Genomic DNA, 16,674 nt, shown 5'->3' on the forward strand with positions numbered 1-16,674 from the left:
CCTAGAACAGTGCCTGATTCATGGTAGAAGCTCAATAGATATGTGTGGAAGGAATGAATAAGTAAATGCATTCATTGATCTGTGAACTAAACTCTAATATGCCAGGCGTTTCGCAAGGCACAAGGGACCTAAGGATAAATAAGACTTAGTCATCGTCTCAGAGACATTAACTGACTGGAAGGAAAGAGAGACAAAGAATAGTGGTACAATTATGAGAATGAGATCTATAGATGCCAATAGATTAGAAAATCATAGTATAATAGTAGCACAGGAAATTCTTAGGCTCCTTGTTAACTCACAGTGACCTAGAGTCCCTGCTTCCCTCATCTGTAATTTGAAATGGCGAATCCTGGTGACTGAAAGTAAACCATTGCAAGCCTTCCCAGGAATCTTAATAGTCACCTTCATTTCTTGCCCAGTTTTAGGGACAAGAAGAAGGATGTGCCTGACCATCTTCACAGTTAGTCAGAAACAAAAATTCTCAAGCTAAGAAGTAATCTTGTACTTAAAATACAGGTTCTTGGGTTCTCCTCCATAATTCTGATTTAGTAGGTAGAAGCTGGGGTGGTGGTAAGAAAAGAAACTGCATTTTTAGCAAGCACCCTCATAATTTGTATTCACACCAAGCCTGCGAGCTACTGATCTGTTATTGTTTTCAAGTCTTCCCTCTGACTGAACACTATGCAAAATGAACCAGGCATCTAGATTATGACAATATTACAAAGTGCCTTAGAGATGGTATCATTATATAAGATTTCAGATACAATGCTTAAAACACTGAAATACAAGAAGTTTTCAAAGTCATTAAAAACATATTGCTTTAATAGCATTAAGCACAGGACATTTAAAGGATTGATCCATTTAGGAAATCTAGTTGATAAATATAGATATACTCTGCCTAGGAAACCGTTTCCACAGGAAAGATTTCCCATCGTGTAGCTACCTCATGTTTGTCCTTATTTATCAAGTGCCAATCTTTAGTAAACATCATACATAATTAAATTTAAATCTGGTCCACACAGTAAAGAACTTGACAATCTAATAAGCAAGACACAGAATATAGTTTCCCAAATATGAAGACTAGAGGAGACAATCTACTTAGAATCATTGAGCCACATTTTATTTTGTGGGTTTTTCTCTTTGGAGAGTAAAGAAAGCAAGTAGAATAGGGAGCATTCCCCCGCTCCCCCACCAGTTTTCCCTTTTATATTTTAGTGTAAGACTAAATGGTTTTTTCAAAAATTTATTGTGATTGATTAGTTGGTTGAATGACAGCTTATCAATTTCCTAAATCAATTCGAGCTTGCTTGCAGGAAAAGCAAGGACTCAGTAAAAGAAATAAAGGAAGAGGGATACACAGAAATCTCTGATCATAAAAAGCCACAAAATCTAAACACAACTTCCTCTTTCAGGCTTCATAGCAGCAAGGCAAAGAGAAAATGCACAGATGTTCATAGTCTCACTTTCCTGTAGCAAAAAGCAAATCAAGACATCAGCTGTGATAATTTTACTCTGGAGAGAAATTGCCAGAGGGCATCAGGAAGAAAGCAGGAAAATTATTCCAGGAGGTTCCCTGCCCCTACCTTCATTCATTCATGAACCGAACACAACTTCGCATCTTAGTGCCTGTCCCAGACAAGTCCATAGACACTTGGGGTAATTCTCTTACCGCAGGGACACAGGGCCCTATGGAAAATACACACTTACCTCATCCCTCATTCATCCAAGCTGTCTTCCTATTAGGACAGTTTTTAAGTTGAGTGACCCTTCATCTTTTCCCTTAGCCCACCTTTATTTAGCTTATTTACATTTGCCTCCTTTATTTAGCCTCCTGAAGGAGAACTTTCTGGCAGTAGAGATCCAGGCACGTCCTAATCAGGGGTTAGCTCCAGACCAATTGCCTTGTTGGTAACCCAGAACTCTAGAAGAAAAAAATTTTGGTGGCTAAGGTTTGCTAATGTCTCTAATGGGAATACTCCAACCATGGCTGATTTCAGTGTGACATTGCTGAATGTGGAGCTGTGAAAGTGGTACTCATAATTGGCTTGGTGATTCTGCAGGACCAAACTTAATTCTCAACTCTTGTCACACCACTGAGAAAAAAGGCATGCCTGTTAGTACCAGAGGAAAGAAATCTGAGTGACAGCAGCAAAAGAGGGTGGATTTGCCATCAACGCTTCAGCTCCAAGCTGGTGGGAGCTTTTCCAGGAGAAGAGAGAGAGAAAAGAAGCAAGAGGAAGGCGGGGGAGAGAGAAAGAGATTTAGGGCTGCTACGAAACCCTTTTCTCTTACTCCTCAGGTCTTGTGGGAAGCAAACGTCAGAAAAGAAATTGTGCCTATAGACCATGACCTTTTCCCCTTGGAAAGCTCCATCCTTAGAATACAGCCCTCATATAGATACTCACCCATCAGATCAGTTCTTTGAGAAAAGAACAAGGAAGTTTTGGTTGGAGTAGAAGAGACAGGCTTTACTCATTCTTCTGGAATCCAATGAGATTGTCTCAAATCTTAGCGTTTGGTTAGAAGTCAATAATTTATGTAAAAATATAACCCATGGTTCTATGGCTCTGAATCCACTCAAAGTATAAAATCACTTAACTCTAAGGCCTTGTTTCAGAGCAAAACCTTATGGCAGCGCGAGTAAGCCTAAGTCCTGGGTCTCTCTGGAGATCCTGGGATTTCTCCATCCCCACCTACCCCCAGATGCCCTCCTGGTCCTCTGCTTTCTGGATCTTCATGCCTGGGAATGCTCCAGGCACTTTCCCCAAAAGCTGATGAGAAGCATCTCACTTAGCTCACATATAGGGCTTGAAACCCTGCAAGAACTTGAGGTTATCTGAAAATGTGCTTTAGGAAATGAAATAGACAGGTCACAGATAAGAACTAATGTGAAAAAAGAAAATCATTTTGTCATTTGTAAAACGGATCCTCTCTGTACAAATTATAAAGTATAGAAGCAGGTTCAAGTACTGCTAAAATAGGGAATGTTTCCCCCGAAAGCAGTTTCTCAAAACATGCCTATCTTGTTATTATTATTATTTTTTAATGGGAAGGCTCTAAGACCAACATACGTGTTATACTCTACAACCATACCCAAATCCCAGAAATTGGGTACCGTTTCTATGCATCTGTGAATTTCTTAGCTCTCCCTTCCTTTAGAAAGTGGGTATGTTAGGGGAGTGAGGGATTAGCTAGCAAAATCACCTGGGAACTTTTTTCAAACCCTAATAAACCCGCTCCCTAAAAATTCCACAGTTCATAGAAACGAGTCATGCCAGAATCCTGAGGCTTAGTATTAACTGTTCGGAAAACTACAGGCCTCCCTCCCTGCCAAGGACTCTACTGGTGGCTTATCAGAATGGAAGCCGAGCGGTCACATGCAGTTTGAAGATGCTCACCAGTGATTCTGACATGCTCCTCCTGCCTCTTTGAGGACCCCCAGCCTAGTCTTCACCATGTGGAGCCTAAAGGGCCTAGCAAAAAACATATTCTCAACAATTATTTGGTGAATAAATTGATAAATGGATGAATGAATGAACAAATCATCACATTGAAAAGAGATAGAGACCATCGCCAAAGAAAATATTCCTAGTCATTCATGCTTGGTTTTTCAGAAATACCTTCCAGCAGGTTTACTAATATCTCATGGTGCTCCTTCAAGCACAGCTCCTAGCCAGTGCAGAGATGCCCTTCATCACTTCCCCTGTTAAGAAATCCTTCCATCTCTTTGGAGAGGGACCTTCTACGTCCGAAGCAATTATTCCCCTAATGAATGGTTCTGAATATTAGGCAAGTCTGCTTAATTTCATTCTGACTATTTAGTTTTGTGAGGCCACCTGGAATAATTCTAGGGCTTCTTTTTCCCCTGCCAGCTCGTCAGATTTCTAAAGTCAGGGCATGTCCTCTCCTTTGTTCCTTGGAACTTTGTTCATGTGACCCAGCTTCAAACCTCATATTCCTTCCGGTTGCTCAGCCATTGGTCACTGTCCCTGAAAATTCTGCTTGGCTTGTGCTGAGATTGAGATGAGTACACAATTCCCTAAACATGCAATACTTTTTGGCAAGAGACAGTGGAATAGATGAAGTAGCAAGGGGCATGCCTGTCTGTGATTCAAACATGGCTGTCAACTGAAAAAACAACGCACAACCTAAAAGTTGAGAATTATGTTTATTTGGCGGACATTCTGAGGACTTCAAGCCGGTGAGACAGGACTCTCAGGTCTCATGGAGGTCCATCCATGTTGCTGCAAATGGCATTATTTCATTCTTTTTTAATGGCTGAGTAATATTCCATTGTATACATGTACCACATCTTTTGGACTATTGTGATGATCAAATGAGAGAATCTTTTGTAAGAACTTTGTAAATTGCTATGCAAACACAAAGACTTCTTTTTTTAAATTTTTATTTTATATTGGAGTATAGTTTATGTACAATGTTGTGTTAGTTTCAGGCATACAGCAAAGTGATTTAGTTATACATGTACATATATCTATTCCTTTTCAGATTCTTTTCCCATATAGGTTATTACAGAGTATTGAGCAGAGTTCCCTGTGCTATACAATAGATCCTCACTGATTTTCTATTTTATATATAATAGTGTGCATATGTTAATAGTGTGCATATGTTAATCCCAACCTCTTAATTTATCCCTCCCTGAGGGCTTCTTATTGTAATGTACATATGTGTGGATTTACAAGTTGTTAGCCGTGAGGACCATATACCATCTTGCACTTCATTGGCTCATTCCTTCATGTATTCATTGAGTTCATATGCTAAGGACCTGTCCTAGGTGTTGGAGATATCAAGGTAAGATAGACATGATCTCCAACATCAAGGGCAGTCTAGAATGCCTGAGAATTCTAGGAATATCTTCATATCTGTGTCTTTTTAGCTGCTCTTAGAATATAATCAAATTATTTTTTTAAAAAAAACTCAAAATGCCTTTCTAATTTCATTTTGATTCTTGAGTTGTACTGTACTTAAGATATATTTTAACCAGAAAAACAACTTTGTCCATCATGTACTAACTTTCATTTAAAAATATATTAGTATTTTGAGATTGGCACGTTAATTTTTGATTGAAGACACAAAGTCCCTAAAGGGTAGAGAAGGGACTCCTGCTTAGTGTGGTCTGTACTCACGTATTAATATGAGCATGTAGCTGTGACACTAACAGATGATCAATCTCCTACAGAAGATTAGTGTGGGGGTCAAATGCCATTGAGGTTGAAATCCAACCCACGTGGAAGATGCTTGTTAAACAGGTAACTGTTTTCGTTTATTTTTGAAAATAAACTCCTGTTTTTTCCTTTTTTCTTTCTAGTACTCAGAGAAATCGATGTAGACAAAAGTCTGTGTTTTGTGCAACTTTTTTTTGTTATGCCCGGTGACTTTAGTTTATGCGTTTCCTGTCTATTGAGGTTTTCTTTTTTATTATTATTTCAATAAATATGTATATTTTATACCAGGAATTCTAACTGGCCCTTTTCAATAACCACTTGTTTTAAATTCAAATCCCTTCCCAGTGTGAGGGACAGATTCCCGTTTCATACTCTCCTGTTTGTTCGTTTTGTTCTTTTCGGTGTTTCATGGTGGTTGTGATGAGTGGGGGGAGTGGGGAGGGTTGTTATTATTTCATGATCTCTTTGAGGATTGAGAAAGGATTATTTTGGTCTTTCTCATACTGTTCTATCACTCTATTATATCCATTTTCTTGAGAGTGACTTCTTCCTTGGTTGCTGTTTTTGTTTGTTTGTTTTAGAATATTTTCTCTGTATGCTTCGAAGTTATTGCTTTCGGTAAGCTCAGCTTGGGTGGGACTTTCCCTTCTTCCATTTCTCTTCCTCTCTGTGCTCACGCTCCCTTTTTGGTGGTTCTTATTAGTCCCCATGTGTCCCCAGTTCAGAACTAGGGCCTGTGTTGGAGGTTTGTGTTCTGTCCCTTGGGGATCTGTTCGATGCAGGCCCCGAGCTAGCTTGGGGCTTGGCCAGGTTCACAGCTGCATCACCAACTTGTCTCTCCTATTCCTCCCTCTGCTGGTGAATCCTTGCTGGTTGTGACTTTTCTCAGCCTCTGCTCTGGGGCAAGGCTGGTTTTGTCCCCTGCCACTTGTGGGACGCTTATTCCTCCTAGCATTGAGCTCCTAGTCATTGATCTCCAGTCCTTGTATGAAAACCAACAGACTGATCAATCAGTCCCCACTCAGTGCTGCATGTTTCTAGTCTATTTCTAATCCACAAAGATGGTCATTTGGGTTTTTAACGTGACCATTTTTTAAAATAAATTTTTCTTAGACTTTTTTTAGAGCAGTCTTAGGTTCACAGCAAAATTGATTGGAAGGCACTGAGATTTCCCCCATACCCCATGCCTCCACATATGCACGATCTCTCTTACTATTAAAAAAGCAGGATGCTTTTTAAACTTCTTATTCAAGTACATTTTCAAATTACCAAAGACTCTTTCAAGTGTCAATTTAGTCTATTTTGAAAAGAGTGTTAATATTTTCTGGCACTTATGAATTAGGCCTTTAGTAGGAAAAAAAAAGTAAAGCTATGTCTTCACATTTGGTTTCAAAAGAATACTGAATAAGGGAACTAAATTAAATGGTGTTGTTTCTTCTACAAGAAGTATTTAACCAATTTTCTACTGAGTTTATACAAACTCGAAATCATATTATCTCAAATGTGTAATATACAATTAAAGCATTTTATGCCAAGCAGACAGAAGAGCTATAATTTGTAAGAAAACATGTTGCAACGGAAATTATAAAAACATTAAGGAACACAAGCTTCTCTAATGTGCAAAATATATCCAAGAGTTTAAGAAACTTTTAAGATATATCCTATTAACTTATTAACCAGATGTCAGTTCATTTTTAGGACTAAGGTAGAAGTTTATTTAATATATTAGAGAATTATAGAAAGTAGAAGTAAGAAAAAGCGGCAGTGGTTTTAGGTACTATTTCATCTAATTCATAATAATTATAAAGAGCACGTCATCAAGAAAAGAATCCTTGCTTTGCTCAGATGGACTCTTCATTCAAGCTGTGTGTAGGTCATGTGACCTTCTCTAGCTCCCTGGGGTTTGCCCTCTCTGCTATTATTATTAACAGTGAAGTCAGCAAGACCAAAATGGGGACAGTTGAGGGAATTTAAAAAGTTGAAGATCTTATTAAGAGACCAAAAATACCTACATGGATGACCATCTTTGGGGCTGGTGACAAATTCTACCCATGATTTTCACTGCATCTTTGGATAAGACGTTTCCCTTCCCTGGGTAAGACCTTCCCTCTTTGTTCAAGGGAAGGTCCATGCTGACTCGACTGACTCTCAGAGGATCTTACTAAGACCTGTGACATGAGAGTATGTTATTTGTAAATGAATGACCTGGATAAAAGTGGAATCTTTAATTTTCATTGTACAACTTGACTACATTGGCAGCATGTGATTACATGAAAAAGAAACCTGCAATAAAAAGTTCAAAATTGAAGTTTGTTTTTAAAAGAGTCTGAATCATGTGTCTTCTCCATTGTGGGTACATCTGTTTAAAAAGGTAAAATGTTAGATTTTGTTATTGGTCAAATATTTTTGAAAATTCAAAATAAATAAGAATGATCAATTTGTGGGCATGGCTCTGAGTGCTTAAAATAAATTTGCTTCTACTATATCACATTTTATGTGCTTGACATTGTCTCTACTGAAATTAACGGAGTTCTAAGTGAATTCTATTGTTGTATGTTGTAAAAATGGAAGAAAAAATTCTATAAAGAAATGACATCATCTTGACTGCCGCTATGGTCCATGCAAGTGACCCAGATGCTCTTTTCATACCTTCATAGGTTTTAAATCTATACTACGTGTTTCAAGCCTTTACCCTCACTTTGTGGCTGTCTCAGGGTTACATCGAATACTCAGTGGCCATCATCATCTGTTCTCTCCATTGTCTTAAGTGTGTACGATTTGCGACAGGTAAGAACAGAAATCGTAGCTGGATTCTATTTAGCTTCTAGCTGCACAAGAAGCCAAACCTATGGCCTTTCCACTGAAAGCAAAGAGTTGCTTTGTTAAACATAAGTCATAACAAAAGAAAAAGCAAGGGCTTACTAAATACGGGACCTCAGGAGGAGGGCTTCAGGAATGCTAGGTAGATTTAAACATCTTTGCAAACTCTTATTATCAACTGATGGCTGCACTGAATACAATGTTTAGCAGGACTCTGAGGCTGTGTCTGAGCATGGTGGGAAAGAAAACAGTGATGGATTAATGATGACAGCATAGTACCTGTCCGTCTCTCTTACTATCGCTGTTCATCTTACAGCTATTTAAAATCCTCCTTTTAAAGAAAATCAGTCTTATAAATGGTATAGCAACACATTCAGAAGTGGAATCTAGCTGAATATTACTTACCACAGCCCTTCTGAATCTCATTTTCCCACAGCATCTTTCTAGAAAATGTTCTACTACTTTGCTTAAGATGCATCAGGCTAGGGCTTCCCTGGTGGCACAGTGGTTGAGAATCTGCCTGCCAATGCAGGGGACACGGGTTCGAGCCCTGGTCTGGGAAGATCCCACATGCCGCGGAGCAACTAGGCCTGTGAGCCACAACTACTGAGCCTGCACGTCTGGAGCCTGTGCTCTGCAACAAGAAAGGCCACGACAGTGAGAGGCCCGCGCACCGCGATAAAGAGTGGCCCCCGCTTGCCACAACTAGAGAAAGCCCTCGCACAGAAACGAAGACCCAACACAGCAAAAATAAATAAATTAATTAATAAACTCCTACCCCCAACATCTTCTTTAAAAAAAAAAAAATGCATCAGGCTAAATTATGAGGCAACATCCAAAGGGCGTCTCACTGTATTTGTTGTATATTTTTGAAAACTTGACTGTGAAATTGGCTTTTTAGACACAGGGAACAATGGTACCTGTATCCACCTGTCAACCCTATTGAACTGTTGAAATCACCTAGTTTTCTCAAACTTCATCCTTCATCTAGAGAAGAGGAAACTAAGATTTCCAGGGGAAACAAACAAGGGAGCTTGTTCAGGTCATAAAGTGGGTTTGTGACAGAGTCAGGGCTTCCGGCTCCTCATAAATGAAATTCTATTGCACGTGCAATAGAATTGCACGAATAAAAAAGCACTTTCCAAAGTAGCACATAGCTGGGGAAGAAAGTCAAACCTACGTGTGAGAGGAGAGATGAATTCTAGCTATCAGCAGAGTAAAGTCTGGGCCCATGTCAGTAAGGCAGACATGGAGGCTTTAAACAAGCCCAACTGAAGGAGATCTTTTGTTTTTACTCTATTTCAGTGACTCAGCAAATATTAGATCTAAGGTTGGCTTTTTGTCTGGTTTTAGATGCTACAAATTTTGAGCTATGAAGTGTTTGATGAGAAATGAAAGAAACGCAATATATATTTAAAGAGTTAGAAAACAGGACCTAAAAATGAAAAGTTAAGTCAATGGAGACACTTTGAGCTAGAGAGTGAGGACTAGAAGGGCTTTGTTTTATTTATTTATTTGTTTTGTTTTTTTGGCTTTTTCTTTTTTTTTTTTTTTTTTTTTGCGGTACGTGGGCGTCTCACTGCTGTGGCCTCTTCCGTTGCGGAGCACAGGCTCCGGATGCGCAGGCTCAGCGGCCATGGCTCACGGGCCCAGCGGCTCCGCGGCATGTGGGATCCTCCCGGACCGGGGCACGAACCCGCGTCCCCTGCATCGGCAGGCGGACTCCCAACCACTGCGCCACCAGGGAAGCCCCCTTGGCTTTTTCTTTTTTTAAAAAAATGAGTGCCTAGTGCGTTTCTTTATGAACAAATTTAAATCACAAAAATATTACCAGTGATCAGTAACCTGCCTCTGACGGTGGCAATTCCTTTCTGTCTGGCTGCCAAGTCAGGGAGCAGAGTGACTGTCCTTCTGGTGAACTCTGAGCATTTGAACAAAAGAAGGAAAATAAACACCAGGACAATAAAAGATCTGGCACTTTCTGCTCGGCCACAATAGGAAAGAAATTATCGTGTCCCAAACGTTTACCTTTGTCATTTGATAGAGGTGTGTAATGTGAAGCCCCCATATCAAATTTCTAGTTCCTGGGTTTTGAGAAATCTTTGTTTTAATAGAATATCTAATTTGATACCTACGAGCCACTCATATGCTTTCTGGCTGATGTCAAACCTCAGTGAATACAGGTCTTCTCCCATGTGCTTCCCTCTATTGGGAATACATAGACACACAATCACCTGAGTATATCATCGCAAACCATCTCAGGGTTCTGAGGAAAAATACAGAATGCTCTGAGGACTTTGGCAGGGAGATCTTATCTAGTCAAGTTAAAATTCCCTGCTCACTACTCCTATTTGTGTTAGTTGACACTATTTGTTACTTGACACTTTAATGGTCACCTTCCTTATTTGTAAGATATGTGTGTTTGTGTTCAATGTTACGGTCAAGAAAAGTAAATGAAACAATGCATCTGAATTACTTGTGTTCCTGGTACCTAGTAGGCACTCATCAAATGTTACCTTTTGTTACTGTTACGGCTGTTGCTGTTTTTATTACTGTTCTTGGAGTGGGGAAAGTAGATTATGGAAAGATGGAAGGAGGCACAGAGACTGAAGGGAGGAGGGATAACTTGAACAAGAAAGTAGCACAGGAACATCCCAGGACAGGGCTTCTAACCACCACTGACTCATTTATTGTGTGGCTCTGGGATCTCTTTTCTCCTCCCTGGACTCGCTTTCCTCAGCTGTAAATAGTGGAGGTTAAACTCTGTCTCTTTAGGTCCCACCTTTTTAGGGTTCTATCATTTTGCCAGGGCCACCAATAAGGCATGAAAAAAGGGCTCTTGGAAACTTTAAAACACTCATAAGAAACTTTCTGGCCACTGGGAATGTGGGAGCACGTTTTGGAGACTGGAGTCCATTCCTACAGGACCCTATTAATTTTGGACTAACTAGCCGCATAGACTACTCAGTCAGGATGTGGACAAATAATAGAAACCTGTTTAAACCCCCTTAATCACAACAGGCATATGGATCATAAACATGCACCAGTAGCTCACGAAACCCAAGAACATGAAGTACAGATGGACTTTACTGGGGGGCTGGACCCAGGAACTTGGGTTACTCTTCCCAGCCTCCTATTCTCAGACAAGTATGGAACGAAATACACATATTCTGGGGCAGTGCTCCACCACTACTCCTCTCCTCTGAAAACTGGGGGTACCCAGAGCCCAGAGCTGACAGCCCACACCTGGTTTGTTCCATGTGGCTTTCTCCTTCCACTGGCACAGCTAGTTGGAAGAGGGGGCATCCGACCAGTGGAAGCCAATCCAACAACAGGCGTGATGGCAACGTATCTTTTTGCCTGAGATCCTGGAATAAAGCCTTGAAGCTGCTGGTCATACTCTGTTAGGAAAATGATCTGAAAAATGACGTATAGCTAGGACCAGGGTGACCACTCTTGATCCCTGTGTATGGACAAGCAAAGAAAAAAAAAACTTCTGCAGAGAAAGAGAGGAAAAGAGTGAACCAAATACACAGTGAGACACAGAGGTGAGCAATACACAGTCCAGCAGAGACAGAGTCACCTGTTCCTCACAGCGTTTTCTGTTCCTGTTCAGGAAACTTCCTTGGGACACTTGGCTGTACTTCCCACCCTTCGGTTCCTTCCTAAGACATCCCTGCATCCTCATATATTCTCATCCTCTGCTTAAAGCAGCCTAACAAGTTTCTGTTACTTGCAGTCAATTTGTCCCAAGGAAATGTGGTGCTACTGTTTGATACATTATGCTCCCCTAGCATGTTTCCACCTATTTCCCCTGACTTAGATATTGTCTCTGTCCTACACAGTATCCATCTGTATCTTTATGACAAATTTCAGTCTCTCTTTTAAAATTCCTTTACAATGCCCAGGTCTTCACTTGGAACTCAGGTATACCTTTCTTTAAGGAAACCCCAAATAAATTTAGACATTCCTGTGGAGGAGTAGGGGAAGTGTTGTAGCAAAAGTTAGGTTTGATTCTATAGGCCAGAGGGCAATGTTTCAGTGAGAAAATTACTTGAGATTCCTGAGTTCCTAAACTCTTACCTATTAAATCAAAATATCTACAGAATAAGAGGAATTTACACTTTTTAACAGTTTCATAACAGGTGATTTTTATGCATTCTAAAGGCTTAATTAACAGCTGTTGTTACAGAGGAACACACCAAAGGCAAATTCAAGCACAAAGATCCCAAATATATCTATTTATTTATTTATTCATGTCATCACCAGCTGAACGTATTTTTCACTCTTTTTACTCTATCAGATGCACAGAAGTACAAGTTTATATGGAGATTTATTTAGGTATTTATTAATTTGTTTTATCAAAACAGAATTGTCCTGTGTGTGTTTATCTGGAACTTGCATTTTTCACTTTACAATATATATAATGGCCATCCACCATTATAAACAAATAATTCTAAATCATGTTTCAAAATAATGATGTGATATTCCATAGTATACCATAATTTATTCAAATATTCTCCTCTTTATGGAAAATAAGGGGTTTCTTCTCCAATTTTTGCCACCACAAATATGTTGAATTAAACATAACTACAATATAGGGTAGCCTTACATATTAGTGTTTGCAACTCTTTTTTCAGCAAAACAATCAAAACCAGGTTGCTGAATCAAAAGATATGTATGTTTTGGATATTAATAAATGCTGTAATATTATTTTCCCCAAATGAAATAATTCATTCTCCTATCAGCAACATATGAGAATATTCATTTTCCCAGATCCTCACCAGCATTAGGTGTTATAACTCGACATTTAAAAATTTCAATCTAATACTTTTTTTAATTGCATCTCATTGATGTTTTAATTTACATTTCCCTGACTGCTAGTGAGATTAGACACACACTTTCCTTTGTCTAAAAGAGATTTGCATTTTTATTTACTGTCTGTTTATATCCATCATATAGGTGAAAAAGTTTTATTTTTTAGTCTTTTTTCTCTTGACCTTGACTTTTGCTAACTTTATAAAATATGTCTAGTTAAATATGTTTCTTTCTCTTTATGGCTTCTGGGTTTCTTGTTTTGCTTATAAAGTTTTCCTCTTCCAAAACTGGATATTCTTTTTTTTCTATTTGTAATTTTCTTAATATTTATTTTAAAGTCCTTAATGGAATTTAAACATGCAGATTCTACACCTTAAAGAATCCCTGAATGTCTTTACTCAAAATAATGACTGGCACGAGAATTTCAGACTTGATGGCAATATTGCAAAAGGCTTCTTTGAAATGATGACACTAATTCCATTAGCAGTTAGCATTTGTTAATAAAACCTTATCTGACCCAACCTGCAAGGCATCTTGTAACACTATGCAAAATGGGCCAGTTTCCTGAAACTGTATCTTTGCAGTTTAAACCAAAAGTGCTCAACAATTAATATCTGTTTAGCACTACAATTTGCAATGGACTCTGACATTTATAATGAATGTGCTTGTATGAAGCTTGGCAAGCTGTGAAATGATACACATATGATATATCCTCCCATCACCCGAGAGGGAGGGACAGGGCCAATCAGGGATGTAAAGCGACCTGCTCACACTCACCCAGGAACGGCAGCTGCAGACCTTAGTCCCAGGTTTCCTGACTCCAAGTCAAGTCGCTGTGCCATTGAGCAAAATCTCAACATAACCTGTGAGCTTCCTGTGGCAGTAGATGAGGTTTCAATAATTTTATAACAAAAAGCAGATTTGGGGAGGAGGGCTGGCAGGAAGGGAAGAAAGAGCACCTACTGCCATCTCCAAATCATGCTAAATAAATACATGCTTTTGAGAACTGCAGGAGGGGAAGTGTTGGCAGAAGTGGGATAAGACATCTTATCCCACTTATCATGCGTCTACTCTAGCCCCAGTTCATGTCGCACAGAGAGGTTAACCTTGCCTAAGCCAAGAAGCACCCCGTTGCAGTGCAGTCCCTTTCTGCCACGTTTGGTGCAGGTATGAGTGCAAGCCTTGGCGCTCAATTGCATTTCCATTGAACGGTACTGGCTCCACGGGCGGCTGCTGGCAATAGCGCGGAGAGTATCTGGCCTCATTCAGGACTGAGCTGGTCTCAAGAGACACCTGAGTTAATGCCCTCATTACTCATCTCTGGAGGAAATCCAGCCAGAGCAAACACAAGGACACACAGCAACAGATACCAAATAATAACAGTATGCAAATTAGCCTTGGAAACGGATCCTGGTCCCACCGAACAGGGACTGGAGAAAGCAGAGGGGGCCTAATGAAAATCAGGCAGCGAGCTTCGAAATCATGGCAAGCATCACAGAGCTGGCTTTCTCCTAGCTGGTTGGTTGTCATAGAAACCTGTGTTTGTAGAGTTTCTGAGTACATTCGCTCAAAGAGGATGCTTATATTATCCTACTGTAGTGTTGCTGGGAGAAATAGAATAATTCAGTTCAATTAAATAAATATTTGCTGAGGATCTGCTACGTGATACACCACAGGGGATACAGATAAATACATAGTCTCATCCTTGAACCTCCTGACTTAGAGGGGAGACCTGACAAGAAAACAGATAGCTCTAATGGAATGGGATCTATACACTAATACAGGTGGAAGCACAGTGAGCAGTACAATTAATTCTTCCTGGGGGTGTTAAGGACTTATGGAGAGGAGATGACATTTGAGCAGGGCTTTATGTGAAGGATTAGAAAGAGTTGGCTAGTAGAAAACAGGGGTAAACATCCCAGGGAATAGCTCGAGTGAAGGCACAGAAGCATGGCAGTTTACGCAGAATGCTAAGTCTGATAAACAAATCCAGCTTTCTGCCATCATGAGTTTTGAGAATTACAGTCAAGCACTATTAACTCATACTTCACCACTTCCAGATGTGTTATCTTCCTTTTAAGCTAAGTTGAAATTGTATGACATTGACTAAGAGAGTTTGCTAAGCAAGAAAATAACTTAAAGAAATTTGTAAGGAAGGATGTTTATCTTCTTAAAGGGCAAAAGCTGCTTTCAAGCACTTTCAGAGAACATATTCATCAACAGAAAAGGCTTTAGAGTCAGATGAACCTGGTTTTATTTTGACTTTAATACTTAGTAAGAAAATGATTGTGGGCAAGTTACTTTAACATTTTCAAGCCCCTGTTTTTTTGTTTTTGTTTTGCTATATGTACTTTGGAGGTAATATAGCATTTTCATCATAGGATTATCTTGAGGATTAAAAAAAAATCAAGCCATACATTCCAAGTGCCTAAAATAGCACCTGGCACATGGTGACTGAATAAAGTTCTAAACTGTTTAAAAATAATAATTTGAGTCATTTGTTATACTCTGGGTATTTCTTCTATGAAGCCTTGGGGGTTTTGAATAAATCTCTGATATGCAAAATAAATCATGTCATTTTAGAGCTTGAAGGGAAGTTGAGAATAATCCAGTTCAATGTTGTCTGTTTACAAAGGAAACGGCTAACTTATAAGGTGAAATGTCTTATGTATGGGTATCTGGCTAGTTAGTGGGTAAGCCTGACCCACCACACAGGAATCCTGACTGAATCCAGTGCTGTTGCTACCAAACCGCTTTCTCACTGTCACCCACCATTAAATGAATGCCCCAACAGGCGAGCCTCAAGGAGTCAAGTTAGGGCAATGAATACGTGCCCAAGATCACTTCTTCCACTCAGCTGGTCCAGATAATTGATGTTTAGCTTTTCATGCAAAACTGAAGTAAATAATAAATAGTTCTATATAAATATTAACACTGAACTCATTGTGTTCTCTCGAGAGGAAAGATGCCTAACTGTGTGGAATGCTTGTCTAAGCCTGGTGAGATGTATAACATTAGACATCATCAACAAAACAGATAAAAATAATTTAACATCGAAAAAGAAGTTTTACATTTGAATTATGTTAAGCTGTGTCTAACCATGTTGACAGTATTCAGACCTCTTCTACTTAGAATTATCTGAGTAACTGACATCCATGCAGAGAGGGGCAGTGCTTTCCAGGGATGCCTCGGCTGGTCCAGCATTGTACTCCCTCTGGCTCGTGGCGCCCCTGACAGTCAGTTTAGAGAACTCTGTGGATCACATCCCTTCTCACCTCTGTTTTCCTGTCCCCTAAATCATTCTAGCAGATGCTTCCTCCACCTCTCCAGGGTGCTTCCATTTCCTCTGCTTTGTCAGGGTCCTATCTCAGTGAATTCCACCTCAAGTGAATTTTTCCAGCTGATGTACTCAGACAACTGTTTTGTTTTGTTTTTTAACAACAACTTTCTTATTAATCATCGACACTCACTGAGCTCTTACTATAGTAATGAATACTATCCAAAGGGTTAAGTAAAATAAGATAAGCCTTAAGTAACTTAAAACAACCGTATAAAATAGGTACTGCTGGGGCTTCCCTGGTGGCGCAGTGGTTGAGAGTCCGCCTGCCGATGCAGGGGACATAGGTTCGTGCCCCGGTCTGGGAACATCCCACATGCCATGGAGTGGCTGGGCCCGTGAGCCATGGCCGCTGAGCCTGTGCGTCCGTAGCCTGTGCTCTGCAATGGGAGAGGCCACAGCGGTGAGAGGCCCGCGTACCGCAAAAAAAAAAAAAAAAAAAAAAAAAAAAAAGATACTGCTATTGTCTCCACCTTTGGATGAGGAAAAGGGAGTTATACAGGCTAAATAACTCAT

General features: G+C 39.8%; 1 protein-coding gene across 1 annotated transcript in view; it reads left to right on the forward strand.

Annotated features, from left to right (window-relative positions):
* The window catches only part of LOC132424409 (probable cation-transporting ATPase 13A5), a 102,595-nt gene that overhangs the window by 17,410 nt on the left and 68,511 nt on the right, over positions 1-16,674 (forward strand). Inside the window, 3 exon segments of the mRNA XM_069540652.1 lie at positions 5,198-5,267; positions 7,841-7,929; positions 7,931-7,970. Of these exon segments, the coding sequence (XP_069396753.1) occupies positions 5,198-5,267; positions 7,841-7,929; positions 7,931-7,970 (199 nt within the window).

The sequence above is a fragment of the Delphinus delphis genome, chromosome 4, assembly GCF_949987515.2.
Source record: "Delphinus delphis chromosome 4, mDelDel1.2, whole genome shotgun sequence".
Classification (NCBI taxonomy): domain Eukaryota; kingdom Metazoa; phylum Chordata; class Mammalia; order Artiodactyla; family Delphinidae; genus Delphinus; species Delphinus delphis.